General features: G+C 43.0%; 1 protein-coding gene across 2 annotated transcripts in view; it reads left to right on the top strand.

Annotated features, from left to right (window-relative positions):
- The first annotated feature begins 1,945 nt into the window (after window positions 1-1,945).
- Window positions 1,946-20,162, top strand: part of USH1G (USH1 protein network component sans) — a 101,150-nt gene continuing 82,933 nt past the window's right edge. For both annotated transcript variants that reach the window (XM_056550054.1, XM_056550055.1), the window contains exon 1: window positions 1,946-2,260. In XM_056550054.1, the coding sequence (XP_056406029.1) occupies window positions 2,097-2,260 (164 nt within the window). In that variant the 5' untranslated portion in view covers window positions 1,946-2,096. The remainder of the gene's footprint in view (window positions 2,261-20,162) is intronic.

Genomic DNA, 20,162 nt, shown 5'->3' on the forward strand with positions numbered 1-20,162 from the left:
TGTGTAGTGTAGTGTAGTGTTTTTAGGGTACATTCACACGGGCGGCGGTTTACAGTCGTTTCCTGATACAAGTTTGAGCTGTGGCAAATTTTCCATTGCATCTCAAACTCCCAGCGAGAAACTAGCTATAAATCATGTGAATGTACCTTAAAAAGACTACACTACACAAAATAAAAAGTAAAACACTACACTACACTACACAAAATAAAAAGTAAAACACTACACTACACAAAATAAAAAGTAAAACACTACATATACACACACCCTTACACAGTTACCTCCCCCCCATAAAAATTAAAAATGTTTTGTACCACACTGTTTCCAAAACGGAGCAGTATTGCTGGAAAGCCATTGACTGTTCAAGCATGCCGGGAGTTTTGCAACAGCTTGAGGCACCCTGTTTGGGAAACACTGCTTTAGGGTATTTTTGGTGGAGGCAATTGTAACCCTTGCATCTGGATCAACCCCTATGTAAATCCCTTATTTAGGCCTCAAATGCACATGGCGCTCTCTCACTTCGGAGTCCTGTCGTATTTCAAGGAAACAGTTTAGGGCCACATATGGGGTATCTCCGTACACGGGAGAAATTGTGTTACAAATTTTTGGTGGCTTTTTCTCCTTTTACCCCTTATGAAAAGGTAAAGTTGGGGTCCACACCAGCATATTAGTGTAAAAAAAAAATATTTTTTTACACTAACATGCTAGTGTTGCCCCATACTTTTCATTTTCACAAGAGGTAAAAGGAAAAAAGACCCCTAACATGTGGAAAAATGCTAAACTTTTCAAATATTTCATGAAGTTTTGGAACTTTTCACCAAGAAATAATGCAAGTATCTACGAAAATTTACCGCTAACATAAAGTATGTCACGAAAAAACTATCTCGGTTTCAAAAGTAAAAGCATCCCAGAGTTATTAATGCTTAAAGTGTCAGTGGTCAGATTTGCAAAAAAGGGGTATTCCGGGCAAAAACATTTCATGCCAGATCGCGCGGGGGGGATAAAATATTTTTGCCCGGAATACCCCTTTAACCCCTTAAGGATATATGACGTACCAGTACGTCATGAGTCCGCTCCCGTTCTATAATTTTTTCCCTGTTTCACCGTAGATTTTTGGGTAAAATGACTGACGTCATTACAAAGTAGAATTGGTGGCGCAAAAATAAGCCCTCATATGGATTTTTAGGTACAAAATGTAAAGAGTTATGATTTTATAAAGGTAAGGTAAAAACAGTAAAAACCTGGGTTCTTAAAGGAGTAGTCCAGTGGTGACTCAGTGGTTTACAACTTATCCCCTATCTTAAGGATAGGGGATAAGTTTGAGATCGCGGGGGGTCCGACCCCTGGGGCCCCCCGCGATCTCCTGTACGGAGCCCCGACAGCCCGCGGGAAGGGGGCGTGTCGACCTCCGCACCAAGCGGCGGCCGACACGCCCCCTCAATACAACTCTATGGCAGAGCCGAAGCGCTGCCTTCGGCAATCTCCGGCTCTGCCATAGAGATGTATTGAGGGGGCGTGTCGGCCGCCGCCTCGTGCGGGGGTCGACACCCGCTATCTCGGCGGAGAGCCGGGGCCCCGTACAGAGAGATCGCGGGGGGCCCCAGCGGTCGGAGCCCCCGCGATCTCAAACTTAAGGATAGGGGATACGTTTTTCACCACTGGACTACCCCTTTAAGGGGTTAAGGTCATAATGGGCTTAGTCTTTCCACCTCTTATTTAAAATATAAAATTATAACCACCCAACAAAGTGTTAAAGCTGATTATAAGGATATCAGAGTAATATCTGTGGTAAAATAAATAAATACATGTAAGTATATAAGTTATATTAGTAATATGGGAACATTTAACTATTTTTTCTCCAGTAAAGTTCCCCTAAACGTCTTCCATGCTTCCGGCACATTGAATGTCTAGTAAATAATACAGGGTGGGCGCTACTATCCCGGGGGCACTGATGGGTGAAGCGCGCCGCTGCCATACAATCCTGTGAACAGGCGGTGACACCAGAGACAAGGTGACGGTAGGGGCGGGGCCCGGGAGGGGAGACGAGCCGGGGGCTGCACGGTGACATCGCCTGGAGGCCAGTGCCCGGGACATGCAGGATGGACGGGCGCTATCACCGAGCCGCCCGGGACGGCTTCCTGGACGTGCTGAAGGAGGCGACCCGGAGAGATCTCAACTCGCCTGATGAGGATGGCATGACCCCGACTCTGTGGGCGGCTTATCATGGACACTTGGGGGCGCTGCGGGTCATCGTCAGCCGAGGGTGAGCAACCTAAGAAATACTCGACAGCTGTGAAGTGCAGGTCGCCACACTGCTCAGTATACATCCTTAGAATTGCTGGGAGTTGTAGTTGCTTTGCTGCCTGTTGTCCTGATGCTGAATGGTACAAAGTTATTTCTGACCAGGACTGGGTATGATGTAGTGGTCTTCAAACTGTGGCCCTCCAGCTGTTGCAAAACTACAACTCCCAGCATGCCCAGACAGCCAACGGCTGTCTGGGCATGCTGGGAATTGTAGTTTTGCAACAGCTGGAGGGCCACAGTTCGGAGTCCACTTGTGTAAATGGTCCCTTACCTCAGTCTTATATGTGAAAGGTCTTTTATTGAAATGTAAGGGCAGGTAACTCCACACTGATATGGATGTAGCGCCAATTTCCGCATCTAAATCAGTGCATTTACGCATGGAAATCCATCTCCTATTGACTAAAATGTGGAACGCCTTCCATTGTCCACACGGTGCATGCTTTTTAACCTTTTATTGACACGTGGTTATTTTCACCATAAGGCTGGAATTCCACTGAGGTTTTTTTTTTTTTTTTTTGCAAAAATGCGGAAAAAAACGCCAATTTTCCTGCACGGCGTTTTTCAGCGAAAAAACGCCACGTCCAAATGTTATCTGCAAGTCAATAGTAAACTGCAAAATGCCAGATTCACTTGGTGTTTTTCAGTTTGGCATTTTTTAAATCCTTTTGGTGTTTTTCAGCAATTTCGGGCTCAGAGGCTGGATTTTCAAAACGCCCGACAAAACCTAGTTTGGCGTTTTTTGCCCTGAAATCATGGCGTTAAGTCTATGGGTAAGCAAAAGCGCCAAGAAAAACGCCATGTTGGTTTAAAATTTTGCGTTTTTGCAGGCGGTTTTTATTCTTTTTTTGGGCTTTAGAGATACAAAAAAGTGATGGAGATACCTTTTTTATTATTTCGTAGGTACCATAAAAAAATGTATAAAAAAGTAGTGATGGAAAAATTGTATCTAACTTTTTGTATCTTTTTTATTATGAAATGTTTATTAATTTTTAAACAGGGGTCAATTTATGTGAGCGGGTAAAGCACTAAAAATGTAGCCGACAATGATAAAAATTTGGTGTGTGTGTGTTTCACTTTTTTTTTTTTAAAGTAGTACTACTACTCCCAGCATGGAACACACTGTTCCATGATGGGAATAGTAGTACCTGTACTAATAGACAGATCGCCAGTTGCAATCCTCCTGTATAATGTATAGATGCGGCGGCCGCTCTTCTATGGTCTCCTGCACTGACGTATATATACACATATTCATATTTCCCGCAGGGCTGGTTCCAGCCAATCACAGCTCTCTGTGGGAAAAAGGAATATGTGTATATATACGTCAGTGCAGGGGACCATAGAAGAGCGGCCTCTGCATCTATACATTAACTACAAGTACTACTACTCCTGACAGGGAGTACTCTCTGCTCAATGCTGGGAGCTGTAGTAACTGCATTAATAGACAGATCGCATCATGTGTCAGAAATTACACTCGCTGCGATCTGTCTATTAATGCAGATACTACAGCTCCCAGCATGAAGCAGAGTGTGCTCCATGTTGGGAGTAGTAGTACTTGCAGGTAAGAACAGATCACAGCGGGTATCACTACTGACACCCGCTGTGATCGTCCTGTCTATAGCAGAGATGGAGCGGCTGTATACAGCGCTCGCATCTCTGCTCTGTACTCCGGCCACTCATTCATATTTCCCTCAGAGCTGTGATTGGCTGCAACCATTCGGCCAATCACCACTCTGGGTGGGAAATATGAATGATGTTCTATTCACATGACTGGCCGGAGTACAGAGCAGAGATGTGAGCGATGTATAGAGCCGCTCCATCTCTGCTATATAATGGACGCTCGCTTCGGGTGTCAGACTGACACCTGGAGCGAATGTCTATAGTACAGGTACTACTACTACCATCATGGGACAGTGTATTCCATGCTGGGAGTAGTAGTACTACATAAAAAATGTTTTAAAAAAGAGAAAACAAAAGTTAAACACACACACACTTTCTAAAAAAATAATTAAAATTTTGTTATAAAAAAAATAAACATTTAGTTAAATTTAAATACATTTCTACATCACTACGACATCCTTTTTTTTTTTTTTTTCTGGTACCCAACTATTTTGTAAAAAAAAAAACGCCAAAGGGGCCAAAAAAGGCAAATTCCACACAAAGGTAAAAACGCAAGAAAAAATGCCAGAAAAAACGCCAAAACGCAGGGAGAAACTGGCACTTTTTCTGGCGTTTTTTCTGGCGTTTTTAAGACAAAAAAATCACAGTGCAAAAATCTCAGTGGAGTCCTAGCCTAATGATTCAATAAACGATTTTATTATTTGATCAGTAAAAGCATTTCTAAAGTTATTGCCATATAAAGAGACAGTCTTTATATGGTAATAACTTTAGAAATGCTTTTACTGATCAAAGCAATTGTGAGATTTTTTTACATTTTTTATGACATATTGTACTTTGTATTAGTGGTAACTTATTGTTGATACATGCAGCAATTTTTGTAAAAAAAACAAACTCCCAAATATTGTGAAAAATTGGAAAAATTTAGAAAGTGTAAATTTTTTTAATTCTGTTTATTGTGTGGTAAAAATCATGCTACCTTTATTCTGTGGGTCGGTAAGATTACTTGGGCAATATCCAATTAATATGTTCACTGTGCGGAGTGTGTTAGAGTAAGTTGTGAACATGGCGGTACCTATAATGTATTGATTTGTTTTATTTGGAAAATGGAAAAAGTGCATGCTTTAAATTTTTTATGGGAGGAGTTTATTTATATTTTGTAAAATATTTTTTTATTTATTTTAAACTACCCTATTGTAGCTCCAGAAAACTAAGGCTCACTTATTGTAATGAGGAAATTTGTCACATCTTAAAGGGGTACTTCTGTGGAAAACAAATGTTTTCAAATCAACTGGTGCCAGAAGGTTAAACAGATATGTAAATTACTTCTATTTCAAAACCTTAATCCTTTCAGTACTTATCAGCTGCTGTATGCTTCAGAGAAAGTTGTGTAGTTCTTTCCAGTTTGACCACATTGCTCTCTACTGACACCTCTGTCCAGAGCAGGAGAGGTTTGCTTGGACTCTGGACAGTTTCTGACTTGAACAGAGGTGTCAGTAGAGCACTGTGGCCAGATAGAAAATAACTATACAACTTTCTGTGGAGCATGCAGCAGCTGATAAGTACTGGAAAGATTGAGATTTTAAAATAGAAGTATTTACAAATCTGTTTGGCACCAGTTGATTTGCAAACATTTGTTTTACTCCGGAGTACCCCTTTAATGGAATCTGTTTGCTTTATTTTCTGCTTAAAGCTATATACTGTACACAGTTGGATAGCTGTAAGTGTATACAAACTAACCGTACTCTTTCTTGAGCTGATGGTAGTTGCCAACTTAATTAAATAGATACAACCGCCAAACCTTCTCCCAAACAAAAGCAGGGTGCACACGGCGCTACTCAGGATAGATGTCCTGTTTGGGAGAAGGTTTGGTGTTTGTATCTATTGTTTGGAGCAGGAGGGTTATGATGCTATTCCTCTTGTTGTGTATTGGCTGGCACAGCCCTGGGTAAGAAGTAGGGATTGACTGATTATCGGTTTGGCCGATATTATCGGCCGACATTCACGATTTTGGACATTATCGGTATCGGCAATTACCATGCCGATATGCTGATAATGTCCCGCCTCCCAGGCCAGAGATCACCGCCGAGACCACCGCCACCGCTGCCCCATTGCCTCCCCCATCCCCGGTTTTATAATGACCTGTTCCCGGGGTCTGGGGTCCGTGCTACTTCTGGCTCCTGCGGCGCCATGCGGCGTCCTGTGCGCTGTGCAGCGCAATGATGAGTGACGTCCTCAACGCAACGTCACCGTCAGTGCGCAGTGTGACAGCTCAGGACGCCGCCGGAGCCAGAAGTAGCGCAGACCCCGGGCCCCGGGAACAGGTGATTATAAAACCGGGGATGGGGGAGGCAATGGGGCAGCGGTGGTGGTTGGACCAGGGAGGACCCCAGGACTCTGGCCCCGCAAAAGCCGCTGCAGTTCATTGATTTAAAGTGCCCTCTTTAAATCATTGATCTGCGGGGGGGGGGGGGGGGGGGGTAGTGGTTAGCCAATAACTTATACTGGAATATAAGTTATCAGCTATAGGCCAGAAATGTTGCAGATTATCGGTATCGGCCCTAAAAAAAATCGATATCGGTCGATCCCTAGTAAGAAGCTTCTTGCACATTTTGTTTTCTTCAGCTTGGTGATATTTCACTATAGAGCACTATTTTTCCATGTTATAAACTAATTAAATGACCTTTTTATTTCTTTGCCAAGTGTCAAGGAGGCCGGGCCAAGCTGCTCAAGTGCCACAGCCTGGTACACCTCCTTAATGAGGAACTCTGGTGGAAACAAGTGGAAAACAAATGTTTTCAAATCAGCTGGTGCCAGAAAGTTAAACAGATTTGTAAATTACTTCTATAAAAAAAATCTGAATCCTTCCAGTACTTATCAGCTGCTGTATAATACAGAGAAATTTGTGACAACAGTGCTCTCTGCTGACACCTTTGTCAGTGTCAGGAACTGTCCAGAGTAGAAGCAAATCCCCATTGAAAACCTCTCCTGCTCTGGACAGTTCTTGACACGGACAGAGGTGTCAGCAGAGAGCACTATTGTCAGACTAGAAAGAACTTCACAAATTTCTCTGTAGTATATCTGTAGTTTACGCAGCTGATAAGTACTGGATGGGTTAATATTTTTAAATAGAAGTAATTTACAAAGCTGTTTAACTTTCTGGAGCCAGTTGATCTGAAATTTTTTTTTTTACACTTTAGTACCCCTTTTTTACATCAATCAAGGAGAAGCCGGAGGTGTGAGCAAGTGGTAAGGTGTGCTAGGCTGTGGCAGCTTGGCCTTGCCTCATTGGCTAAAAAATAAAAAGGTGATTAAGTAAGTTTTTCAACCACCTCCAGCTCAAGGAATAGTACAGTTTGCTTTTATTGTTACATAGTTACATAGTTAGTATGGTTGAAAAATGACATACGTCCATCAAGTCCAACCAGGGATTTGAAGGGAAGGGTGTAAGGGGATAAGGGAAAGGGATGTAGTTTTATAATTCTGCATAAGCATTAATGTTATTTTGTTCAAGGAATGTATCTAACCCTGTTTTAAAGCTGTTAATTGTTCCTGCTGTGACCAGTTCCTGAGGTAGACCGTTCCATAAATTCACAGTCCTCACGGTAAAGAAGGCGTGTCGCCCCTTTAGACTAAACCTTTTCTTCTCCAGATGGAGGGAGTGCCCCCTCGTCCTTTGGGGGGTTTAACCTGGAACAGTTTTTCTCCATATTTTTTGTATGGGCTATTTATATACTTATATACGTTTATCATATCCCCCCTTAAACGTCTCTTCTCAAGACTAAACAATTGTAACTCCTTTAATCGCTCCTCATAACTAAGATGTTCCATGCCCCATGTTAGTTAAGTCGTGCATCTCTGCACCCTTTCCAACTCCGCAGTGTCCCTTTTATGAACAGGCGACCAAAACTGAACAGTGTATTCCAGGTGAGGCCGTACCAATGCTTTATAAAGGGGGAGTATTATGTCCCTGTCCCTTGAGTCCATGCCTCTTTTTATACATGACAATATCCTCCGTATATACTCGAGTATAAGCAGAGTTTTTCAGCACGATTTTTCGTGCTGAAAACACCCCCCTCGGCTCATACTTGAGTGAACTCTCCGCCCTCAGTGGTCTTCAACCTGTGGACCTCCAGATGTTTCAAAACTACAACTCCCAGCAGTTTTGAAACATCTGGAGGTCTGCAGGTTGAAGACCACTGCCCGGGCCTTCGTCATCATCCAGCCCCCCATCCCCCCTTTAGTTTTGTACTCACCTCCACTCGGCGGGACGTTCGGGTGAGCTGGTGCGGGCCATCTGTGCTGCAGGACCGTCCGGTGGGGAGAGATAGTCGTTCCGGGCTGTCTATCTTCACCGGGGGGGCCTCTTCTCCGCGCTTCGGGCCCGGAATAATGACGTTGCCTTGACGACAACGCACAGGGACGTTGCGTCCCTGTGCGTCGTCGTCAAGGCAGCGTCATTATTCCGGGGCCGGGCGCGAAGCGTGGAGAAGAGGCCCCCGCGGTGAAGATGGACAGCCCGGAACGACTATCCCTCCCCACCGGACGGTCCTGCAGCACAGATGGCCCGGACCAGCTCACCCGAACGTCCCGCCGAGCGGAGGTGAGTACAAAACTAAAGGGGGGATGGGGGGCTGGATGATGACGAAGGCCCGAGCAGTGGTCTTCAACCTGTGGACCTCCAGATGTTTCAAAACTACAACTCCCAGTATGCCCGGACAGCCGATGGCTGTCTGGGCATGCTGGGAGTTGTAGTTTTGGAACATTTGGAGGTCCGCAGGTTGAAGACCATTGTTAAATCAGACATTGACAAGTGGTGATGATGAAGGGGGTGGTGTGGGATGATGACAGGGTAATGATGAAGGGGGGGATGATGAAGGGGGGATGATGACAGGGTAATGATGAAGGGGGGGATGATGAAGGGGGGATGATGACAGGGTAATGATGAAGGGGGGGTGATGACAGGGTAATGATGAAGGTGGGGAATGATGACAGAGTAATGATGAAGGGGGGGGGGGGGTGATGACAGAGTAATGATGACAGAGTAATTACTCTGTCATCATCCCCCCCTTCATCATTACCCTGTCATCATCCCCCTTCATCATCCCCCCCCTTCATCATTACTCTGTCATCATCCCCCCTTCATCATTACCCTGTCATCATCCCCCCGATGATGACAGGGTAATGATGAAGGGGGGATGATCACAGAGTAATGATGAAGGGGGGGATGATGACAGGGTAATGATGAAGGGGGGGATGATGACAGGTGATGATGATGAAGGGGGGATGATGACAGGGTGATGATGATGCGGGTGTTAATGATGGGGGTCTGGATGATGACAGGGGGGATTATGTATTTCCCACCCTAGGCTTATATTCGAGTCAATAACTTTTCCTGGGTTTTTTGGGTGAAATTAGGGGCCTTGGCTTATATTCGGGTCGGCTTATACTCGGGTATATACGGTAGTTATTTTTACATATTTACATGTTTGCCTTCTGTTTATACAATATTGTAGAAATAAATAGCTGGAAGCTCTTAGGCCCATGACCAATAACTTTATAGTATGATAGGCCCACTTCCTGATATATGGAATGAATTTACACTGTATCCTTATATACATTACAAAAGTACCGGTAACCCAATAAATATCTGAGGAGACAATTATGTGTGCTGGGTCATAAGTCTAGGTCTACAAGTAGCATTTTGCTTAGTATTTGTAGAGAAATCAGGAGTAGAATTGATGCAAGAAAAACAATCATTGAAAGATTTGCACATTTTTCTTATTTTTAAACACACTCTTGACCAAAATACTACATGTGAACCCAGCCTAAGACACTAGTGCATGGGAGCCACAGTAACCTCTGCACTCGACTTCACTCAAATACCACATTCTGCCAATCACATTGCTACCCCACCATTGTATTTTTTATGAGAATGTCAATGTATTGTAATGGTAATTTTCCCATTGTAGCAAAATATCATTGGCGTACCCCCTCCAGATTCCATGATATGACAAATAGAAATACAGTGACCCCCCGACCTACGATGGCCCCGACATATGATCAAATCAACATACGATGGCCTATCAGCATCGACATACAATGTTTTTTTTATGTCGGGGCCATCGCATTAAGTGCTATCCGACAGCGCAAAATGCTTAAGCTGCTGCCTGATGGCAGCTTAATGTTCCCCGTGTGGTGCGGTAAGTATTACTTACCCTTCCACGATGCTCCGGGGTGCCCACCGGGTCCAGCGCTGGTCTTCTGGTGTCTTCTCGGCCCTCTTCGATGATGTCAATACGCTGCTGCGCACGTCATCCAATAGGAATGGCGTACGCAGCGGCGTAATGACGTCGCTATGCAGGCCCAGTAAGGCCTTGCGGAAGACAGCAGAGGACCGGAGAAGACAGTGGAGGACTGGAGAAGACAGTGGAGGACCGGAGAAGACAGCGGAGAGCACAGTGGAGGCCCGGGGTCACCATCGGGAGCGGCGGGGACACCATCGCGAGCAGCGGGGACAGGTGAGTACAGCTTCCTATACTTTACATTGCACGAATCCCTCAACATACGATGGATTCGACAAACGATGGCTCGTTTGGAACAAATTACCATCGTATGTTAAGGGTCCCTGCTCCTCCCCGAAGCGCTCGCGGCGTTTCTCTCCCTGCAGCGCCCCGGTCAGACCCGCTGCACTGACATTGCCGGCGGGGATGCGATTCGCATAGCGGGACGCGCCCGCCCGCGAATCGCATTTCAAGTCACTTACCTGTCCCGGTCCCCGGCTGTCATGCTCTGGCGCGCGCAACTCCGCTCTCTAGGGCGCGCGCGCGCCAGCTCTCTGAGATTTAAAGGGCCAGTGCACCAATGATGGTGCCTGGCCCAATCACCCTGATTAGCTTGCACCTGTTCCATGCTCATATAACCTCACTTCCTCTGCACTTCCCTGCCGGATCTTGTTGCCTCGTGCCTTGAGAAAGCTATTACTGTGTTACCCATACTGTGTTCCTGACCTCCTGCTATTTCCATATTGACTACGAACCTTGCCGCCTGCCCCGACCTTCTGCTACGTCTGACCTTGTCTCTGCCTAGTCCTTCTGTCCCACGCCTTTTCAGCAGTCAGCGAGGTTGTGCCGTTGCCAGTGGATACGACCTGGTTGCTACCGCCGCAGCAAGACCATCCCGCTTTGCGGTGGGCTCTGGTGAATACCAGTAGCTACTTAGAACCGGTCCACCTACACGGTCCACGCCAATCCCTCGCTGACACAGAGGATCCACTATCAGCTAGCCGAATCGTGACACACTGCAGCCCATTGATTTCCTTCTGCACTGTTCACATGGCAGAATTTCTGCTCCAGTCGAAATTTCCATTCCGGCATCCGCAGAAAAAATAGATATGTTTATTTTGTCAGCGGACTTGCTACCTATGAAGCTGCACATTTCTGAGCGGTCCTAGCACCTGCCGGATTGGGCAAATGTGTGGAATGTCCGCCCTTTTTTTCTTGTAGACATTCCGCACATATTCCGCCGCGTGAACCCAGACTAAAAGTGGGGTGCATATAATCTGTTGACCTGTATCACTAATTACAAATGGCTGGTAATTACGGTAAATACAGCAACATATGTTACATTATCAAGAAAATAATACAGGCTGATCCTACATATGATGATTGGTATTCCGCATGATGTTATGTCGGGGCTACACAGCGACCTTTTATTCTGTCATGAGAGATATCCATATCCAAACTGAATGTGGCAGAAACCACACCTTTGATATTGTTTACAAATTAATTGGTTTGTCCGGGAAAATAAACAATGGCCCTTATTTACTAAGAGTGGAGTGTAGGTTTCTTCGTGGGTTTTAATTCCCTACAATTTATTTTCCACAGAATTTACTAAGGTTTCCCTACATTTTCCATTTTCCCTAAATTTAGCTTTTTTATTACACCTGCTCTGATCTTTAGGGTTTTCCTCAGCTCAAATCCACCACATTTTCTGTGTAAACCTTAGTAAATATGTTGAGTTTTTGTGAAAATTTCGGGAACACGCCCCTTTTCGGAGACCACGCCTCCTTTTCCCGACAGCCATGCCCCTTTTCAGGTTTTCTTAGCAAAATGGAGAGTTAGTCGGGATTTTTTCAATTCTGGCGCAGACAGAATTTCTGGCGCAATGCGACAGAATGTGGCCTACAACCTGACAAAACATGTCGGGTTTGCAATAGTAAATGAGAGCCAATGTGTGTGGTGTGAAAATGTATGATACAACAATTTACCAATATAATGTCATTAGCCATACTGCACAGATCTTCCATTATCAGCTAAGCTGTCTAGCTTGTAGCTGTGACATCACGTCACACTCTCTCTCACACTCACTACCCCTTAAGGACCAAGCCAATTTTGGCCTTAAAGAGTGCCTGTCATGATCTTGTTTAATTTTATAATCCTCCCAGCTCGCTGCCCCCATCATGATAAACTACCCCCTGCCTTTATTTTTTTTATTATTTTTTACTTTTCTACCTTGATATTGCTCTGTATTTTTTGCTCAGTCTCAGTCACATTCACAGACTGGGAAGGGGCGTTACCCAACAGGTGTGACATCATCTGAAGCCATAGGGAAGGGAGACAGCTGTCAAGCCCCCTCCCTTAGGCTTGCATTGAGGGGCGGAGCATGACATCACACGCCACTGGCCCTGTGGTCGCCGGTAATCAGACTGATTTTAACTGGGGTGCAGCGTGCAAGATCACTGGGATCCACGCGATCAGGCATCTTATCCCCTATCCAAAGAATAGGGGATAAGATGTCTAAGCGCCGGAGTACCCCTTTAAGTACCAGGACACAAGGGCATATACATACGTCTTGAATGGGTTAAACGGCAGTCTGTTCCTGTTCTTGCTCTCCCCTCACCTCCTGTTGGCTGAGGACCAATTTGTGAATGTGAAGAGGATGCTCATATTATCATTAGACCGCTGACCACCTTAGAAGCCTTTCTCAGTCACAGTAGTTTCCATCAGACCAGGCACACTGCTGTATTAACCGAGAAAGTCTTGCTGTCTGAAAATCTAAGTAGTCCCCCTATTTAATCACAGGAACAGGAAGAAGATCGTGGAAGCTTGGAGTCGCGCTGCTGAAAACTTTGTAAGAGATGACCAAATCGGTAAGTTTGCACATTTATTTGCACACACAATGCGTTTCTGGGTATTTACAACCCTTTCTTCATGCCTGATGAAAGGGTTGTTAATATCCAGAAATGCGTTGTGTGTGCAAATAAATGTGTAAACTTACCGATTTGGTAATCTCTTACAAAGTTTTTAGTAGTGCGAATCCAATCTTCCACGATTCATTCATTTCTGCCATTGTCAGCGTTGTGCCTGGTCACTGCACAACCGCACCAGGTGAGTGCTGTCTTATCACTTTTACACTACCACGCTGTCCACTTGGATCCTTCACAAGGAAGCGCTCCTGTTTATTTTTATTTACATTAATGGGCTGGTTGTCAGGAGATAGGAGGGGAGGGGGAGCAAGGACAGCCTGTGACGTGATGCCAGAAAGCTCAGCTCATAATGAAAGATCTGTGCAGTGGGGCTAATAACATTATATTAGTACGTTGCTTTAATATACACAGGTTGTTTCTTTCTTTGGAAAACCCCTTTTAAGAGGCCAAAAATTCTGCCTTAACCATTTAAGGATCCAGGGCATGCATGTATGCCCTGCGCCCACTTCCCTTCTATGACGCGTCCTCGGGAGCTGAGCGCGCATCATAGCAAAGTGGTCCAGGACATCACCGAAATCAAATCAATCACCAAAATCAAAGTTGATTGCTGCATCTTAAATAAAAATAAATACACTTCCGGCAGCACAGCGGAGAAAACAGTGAAAACGCAATGTCCCTTAAATGCAAAAGTCCCTTACCTGCCTCCTCACCGTCTGCTCCGACATGGCAGACTGGAGCAATGGAGCACCGATAACACTGATCAATGCATTGCTATGGCATAGTATTGTTAAACGTATACAATCTAATGATTGCATGTTATAGTCCCTTATGGGGGATAAAAAAAATGGTGTAAGAAATGTGGAAATTTTTTTTAAATAAATGTAATTCCCTAATGGAAGTTTGAATTACCCACCTTTTCCCAATTAAATAAAAAATATGTAAACAAAAATAAACATATATGGTATCGCCATGTGCATAAATGTTCGAACTATAAAAATATAACGTTAATTAAACCACACGGACAATGGCGTATACATAAAATAAATACCACAATTGAGTATTTCTGGTCACTTTGTATACCCTTAAAAAATGTATTAAAAATTTTTTCCAAAAAGTGCACTGTGTATAAAGTTATAAAATGGCATTTTTTTCTCAATTTTGCCCCACAAATATTGTTTATTTTTCTGTAGATTTTGTGGTGAAATAATTGATTTCATTGCAGTGTAAAACTGGTGGTGCAAAAAGCAAGCCCTCATAAGTCTGTAGGTGGAAAACTATGATTTTTAGAAGGTGAGGAGGAAAAAACAAAAGTGCAAACATTTAAATGAGTCCTTAGGGGGGTATACATTTGTTCAGAATCTATGGTGAAAAAAACTTTTGAAGTGGTTTTGTAATTTTATGTGGATTTGTTTACAAAGGGAGAAATCTGCAGCAATTCTATACAAAAGCATGCAGTTAGGTAACATAGTACTTTATTTTCTGCACAGAAAAATACATAATGTAAAAAAGCATGGCGATTTTTTTAAGTGTTGTGTGAACAGTCAAGGCTGTTTCCCATTGTAGTTAATGGAAGATTATGCAGAAATGCGCTAATTTATAATGCAGAAATCGTCATGGATTTTGTGTCCAGATCACAATAGATTTTAGTCATGTGAACATACTCTTATGTGTATGGCCAGGTATACACAGGGCATGATAAACACATAAATGAGGAACTAGGAGCCAAACCTTAGGCTCTGTATACACTGTTTGTTTTTTCCATGTTTTTGGTGTTTTTCTCCACAATTTTGCCATGATTTTGGTAAATGTATCTGCAAAATGGTAACATTTGTGCATTCATGGTAAAGTACAGTAGCTAATTTTTTGCAGCAGTTTCACCAGAATCACCTCAAAATCACTGAAGAACATAAAATGTGGAATAACTGCATGAATACAGCCTCATTGCCCAATATCAGAGCCTGACCTTATTAGGAGAATGCTATAACAGCAAATGGGGACCCGCTCCACCACCCATGGGTTTGATATTTTATGTTCTGATAGCACATATGTCTCCACATATATTTGCTTTTAAGAATGTGCATTTTAAGACCATTAGATGGTGGATTAAAATTCAGTAATGCCACTGATTTTACAACAGCGGTGGGACAATGTCCTACTGACAGATGAAGATGCTACTTGTGTTTAGTGGCCTCAACTATATCATCTAGACCCATTTGGAAGGATGTCTCATCATAGACATCAATGGTATATCCTAGGAAATTAAAGTTCCCGTTGCACTAGAAAAGAACTCTATGGACAGCCAATGCTTGGAAAAAGCAGAGATTAGATGTGTATTCCAAGTGTATCCTAGTGTCACAGTCAATTCTAGCAAGTCAAAGGTCACAGCCAGCTAGACATTGGTAGCATATGCTAGAAGCTGGTGTCTATGCTTCTGAAGTGATTAAACTTTATTTTCATCATCTATAAGCCATGAAGACTGAAATAAAAGGTCCCATTGTAATTAATGGCATAAATGCTACATAATACAATGAACACCTTGGAAAGCTGGGCACTGGGTGAAAGATTCTCTTTTTTTTTTTTACCTGTTGGACAAACCCTTTAACGACGCAGGACGTATATTTACGTCCCGCTGCGACCCCACATCACATCCCGTCGGTCCCGGCGCTCATCAACGGCCGGGACCCGCGGCTAATACCACACATCGCCGATTGCGGCAATGTGCGGTATTAACCCATTAGAAGCGGCGGTCAAAGCTGACCGCCGCTTCTAAAGTGAAAGTGAAAGTATCCCGGCTAGTCAGTCGGGCTGTTCGGGACCGCCGCGGGGAAATCGCGCCATCCCGAACAGCTTGCAGGACACCCGGAGGGCCCTTACCTGCCTTCTCTGTGTCCGATCGGCGAATGACTGTTCCGTGCCTGAGATCCAGGCAGGAGCAGTCAAGCGCCGATAACACTGATCACAGGCGTGTTAATACACGCCTGTGATCAGCATAGGAGATCAGTGTGTGCAGTGTTATAGGTCCCTATGGGAGCTATAACACTGCAAAAAAAAAAGTAAAAAATAAGTGTTAATAAAGGTCATTTAACCCCTTCCCTAATAAAAGTTTGAATCACCCCCCTTTGCCCATAAAAAAAATAAAACAGTGTAAATAAAAATAAACTTATGTGGTATTACCGCGTGCGTAAATGTCTGAACTATAAAAATATATTGTTAGTTAAACCGCACAGTCAATGGCGTACGCGCAAAAAAATTCCAACTTCCAAAAAAGCGTATTTTGGTCACTTTTTATACCATTAAAAAATGAATAAAACGTGATCAGAAATGACATTTTTAAACGTATAAATTTTCCTGCATGTAGTTATGATTTTTTCCAGAAGTACGACAAAATCAAACCTATATAAGTAGGGAATCATTTTAACCGTATGGACATACAGAATAATGATAAGGTGTCATTTTTACCGAAATATGCACTGCGTAGAAACGGAAGCCCCCAAAAGTTAAAAAATTGTGTTTTTTCTTCGATTTTGTCTCACAATGATTTTTTTTTCCGTTTCGTCGTGAATTTTTGGGTAAAATGACTGATGTCACTGCAAAGTAGAATTAGTGACGCAAAAAATAAGCCATAATATGGATTTTAAGGTGGAAAATTGAAAGGGTTATGATTTTTAAAAGGTAAGGAGGAAAAAACGAAAGTGCAAAAACGGAAAAACCCTGAGTCCTTAAGAGGTTAAAGGAATACTCCAGTGTTTAAAAACTTATCCCCACAGCATAGGCAATAAATGTCTGACCAACTCCTTGGACCTCTGCGGTCTCCAGAACAAGAGGGGTCGGCACACTCTCCATGCATTCTCTACAGGAGCACCAGAGATACAGCGTGATCATGTATCTTTGGTGTTCCCATAAAGAATGCATGAAGGGTGTGCCGACCACATGATTCATATGGCAGGGGGAATTTTGGAGATTGGGTCCTAGAGGTTGGGCCCCCATGATCACACATTTATCCTCTATCCTGTGAATAGAACACACTTTTTAAAAAAAAATCTGGAGTACCTCTTGAAGGTTAGATAAAAGAGAAATAAGTATGTTTATAGGTAGGCCACGGATATTGTATAGTGATCCCTCAAGTTGCAAAAATAATTGGTTCCAGGATGACAATTTTATGTTAAAACTATTGAATATTGAGAACCATGAATGTACGGAAACCTTGTAATTGATTCTAAAGCCACAAAATGCCATTCCAAAATAGAAAAAGGGAAGATTAAAGAAAAATAAGTAGATAAAGCAAGTCCTTACATATAAAAGTAAGAAAGAGCTGCTGGAAGTCACTGTCAATGTATAGAACAGGAGTCTCTTCAGGGTTCTGTACAGTACATACAGTGTCACAAAAAAGTAAAATAGAGAAACACTCACCTGGTGTCCAAAGGAGCAGCTAACCTTGTCAAAGATAAAGCGTACTATAGAACATGTAGTACTTTCCTGTACTGTAGGGAGGCGCTACCAGACAGCCAGGCACTGCATGCACTTTATTAATACAGGTATAAAATGCCCATTCTGATTGGTCAGTTCTTCCAGCCACTTACACGTTTTGCAGATCGGGACTGTCTGTATGTAGCATTGTATGTTGAGTCTGGTTTCAAGCTAAACTGGTTCAGAAAAGACCATTGTATGTTAAAATATTGTAACCTGAGACCATTGTAAATTGAGGGAATCACTGTATTAATCTAGCAATAAAATTTAAATGTCCCTGTCACACACATACACAAAAAAAAAAAAACATGACAAAAATGTTTTTGGTTGGGGTCTCAGTGACCCCCAAAATATCTGCAGAAGGAGCAGGGAGAAGCATGTGTCTAACTCCCCAGTTCATAGCAATTTAAGTTTATGGGGCCATCCAGAGCATCTGAAGCGATCCCTATGAGCTAGGAAGTGCCCTTAGCACAAAGACCCCTTCCATTCAAAACTTTTGAGATTTCTATGAATTATTATTTTTTATGACAGGGGCACCTTAACATATTGCTATATGCATTCATGTGGCATTTTTCACATCAAATGTTATTATGTATGGTTGGCCTTTGTTTCATCCTCTTCAGTCTATTTTAGCACATATGTTATTGTGCTATGTTATGCCCTTATATTTAATAGTAGCAATTGGTGTTCCAAATTCCTTTTGTCTTACTGAAATGCTGGGAAATACACTGCATGTTCCTGGCATCCAGATAATATTCAGTAATGAGCTCTTGTTTGTGCCCATTGAACAATAGATGTTCTCCTCCTTTTTGGCATAGTGTCATTGTATTATGAGGGGAAGGCGATTCAAGACATTTGAGGAGGCCTAGTCATATTATTTTTCTTTGTGGCAGAAAATGTGCAACAAAAACTAAAGGGAAAACATTCTTGTCGTGTTGGTGCCAATAAGTGTGTTAAAGGGGTGCCAGAAAGCTAAAACAGATTTGTAAATTACCTCTATTTAAAAATCTTAATTCTTCTAGTTCTTATCCGCTTCTATTTGTTCCACAGGAAGTTCTTTTCTTTTTGAATTTCCTTTCCGTCTGACCACAGTGCTCTCTGCTGACATATCTGTTCATTTTAGGAACTGTCCAGAGTAGGAGCAAATCCCCATAGCAAACCTCTCCTGCTCCAGACAGTTCCTAAAATGGACAGAGGTGTCAGCAGAGAGCACTGTGGTCAGACTGAAAAGGAAATTCAAAAAGAAAATAACTTCCTGTGGAGCAATTAGAAGCTGATAAGTACTAGAAGGATTATGATTTTTAAATAGAAGTAATTTACAAATCTGTTTAACTTTGTGGCACCAGTTGATTAAAAAAAAAAAGTTTTACAGGGAAGTACCCCTTTAACCCCTTAACGACGCAGGACGTATATTTACGTCCTGCGCCGGCTCCCGCGATATGAAGCGGGATGGCGCCGCGATCCCGCATCATATCGCGTCGGTCCCGGCGCTAATCAACGGCCGGGACCCGCGGCTAATACCACACATCGCCGATCGCGGCGATGTGCGGTATTAACCCTTTAGAAGCGGTGGTCAAAGCTGACCGCCGCTTCTAAAGTGAAAGTGAAAGTGACCCGGCTGCTCAGTCGGGCTGTTCGGGACCGCCGCGGTGAAATCGCGGCGTCCCGAACAGCTGATCGGACACCGGGAGGGCTCTTACCTGCCTCCCCGGTGTCCGATCGACGAATGACTGCTCCGTGCCTGAGATCCAGGCAGGAGCAGTCAAGCGCCGATAATGCTGATCACAGGCGTGTTAATGCACGCCAGTGATCAGCATTAGAGATCAGTGTGTGCAGTGTTATAGGTCCCTATGGGACCTATAACACTGCAAAAAAAATGTAAAAAAAAAGTGTTAATAAAGGTCATTTAACCCCTTCCCTAATAAAAGTTTGAATCACCCCCCTTTTCCCATAAAAAAAAATAAAACAGTGTAAAAAAAAATAAAAATAAACATATGTGGTATCGCCGCGTGCGTAAATGTCCGAACTATAAAAATATATCATTAATTAAGCCGTACGGTCAATGGCGTATGCGCAAGTAAATTCCAAAGTCCAAAAAAGCGTATTTTGGTCACTTTTTATATCATTAAAAAATGAATAAAAAGTGATCAAAAAGTCCGATCAAAACAAAAATCATACCGATAAAAACTTCAGATCACTGCGCAAAAAATGAGTCCTCATACCACCCCATACGTGGAAAAATAAAAAAGTTATAGGGGTCAGAAGATGACATTTTTAAACGTATAAATTTTCCTGCATGTAGTTATGATTTTTTCCAGAAGTGCGACAAAATCAAACCTATATAAGTAGGGTATCATTTTAACCGTATGGACCTACAGAATAATGATAAGGTGTAATTTTTACCGAAATATGCACTGCGTAGAAACGAAAGCCCCCAAAAGTTACAAAATGGCGTTTTTTTTTCGATTTTGTCGCACAATGATTTTTTTTTCCGTTTCGCCGTGCATTTTTGGGTAAAATGACTAATGTCACTGCAAAGTAGAATTGGCGACGCAAAAAATAAGCCATAATA

The sequence above is a fragment of the Hyla sarda genome, chromosome 13, assembly GCF_029499605.1.
Source record: "Hyla sarda isolate aHylSar1 chromosome 13, aHylSar1.hap1, whole genome shotgun sequence".
Classification (NCBI taxonomy): Eukaryota; Metazoa; Chordata; class Amphibia; order Anura; family Hylidae; genus Hyla; species Hyla sarda.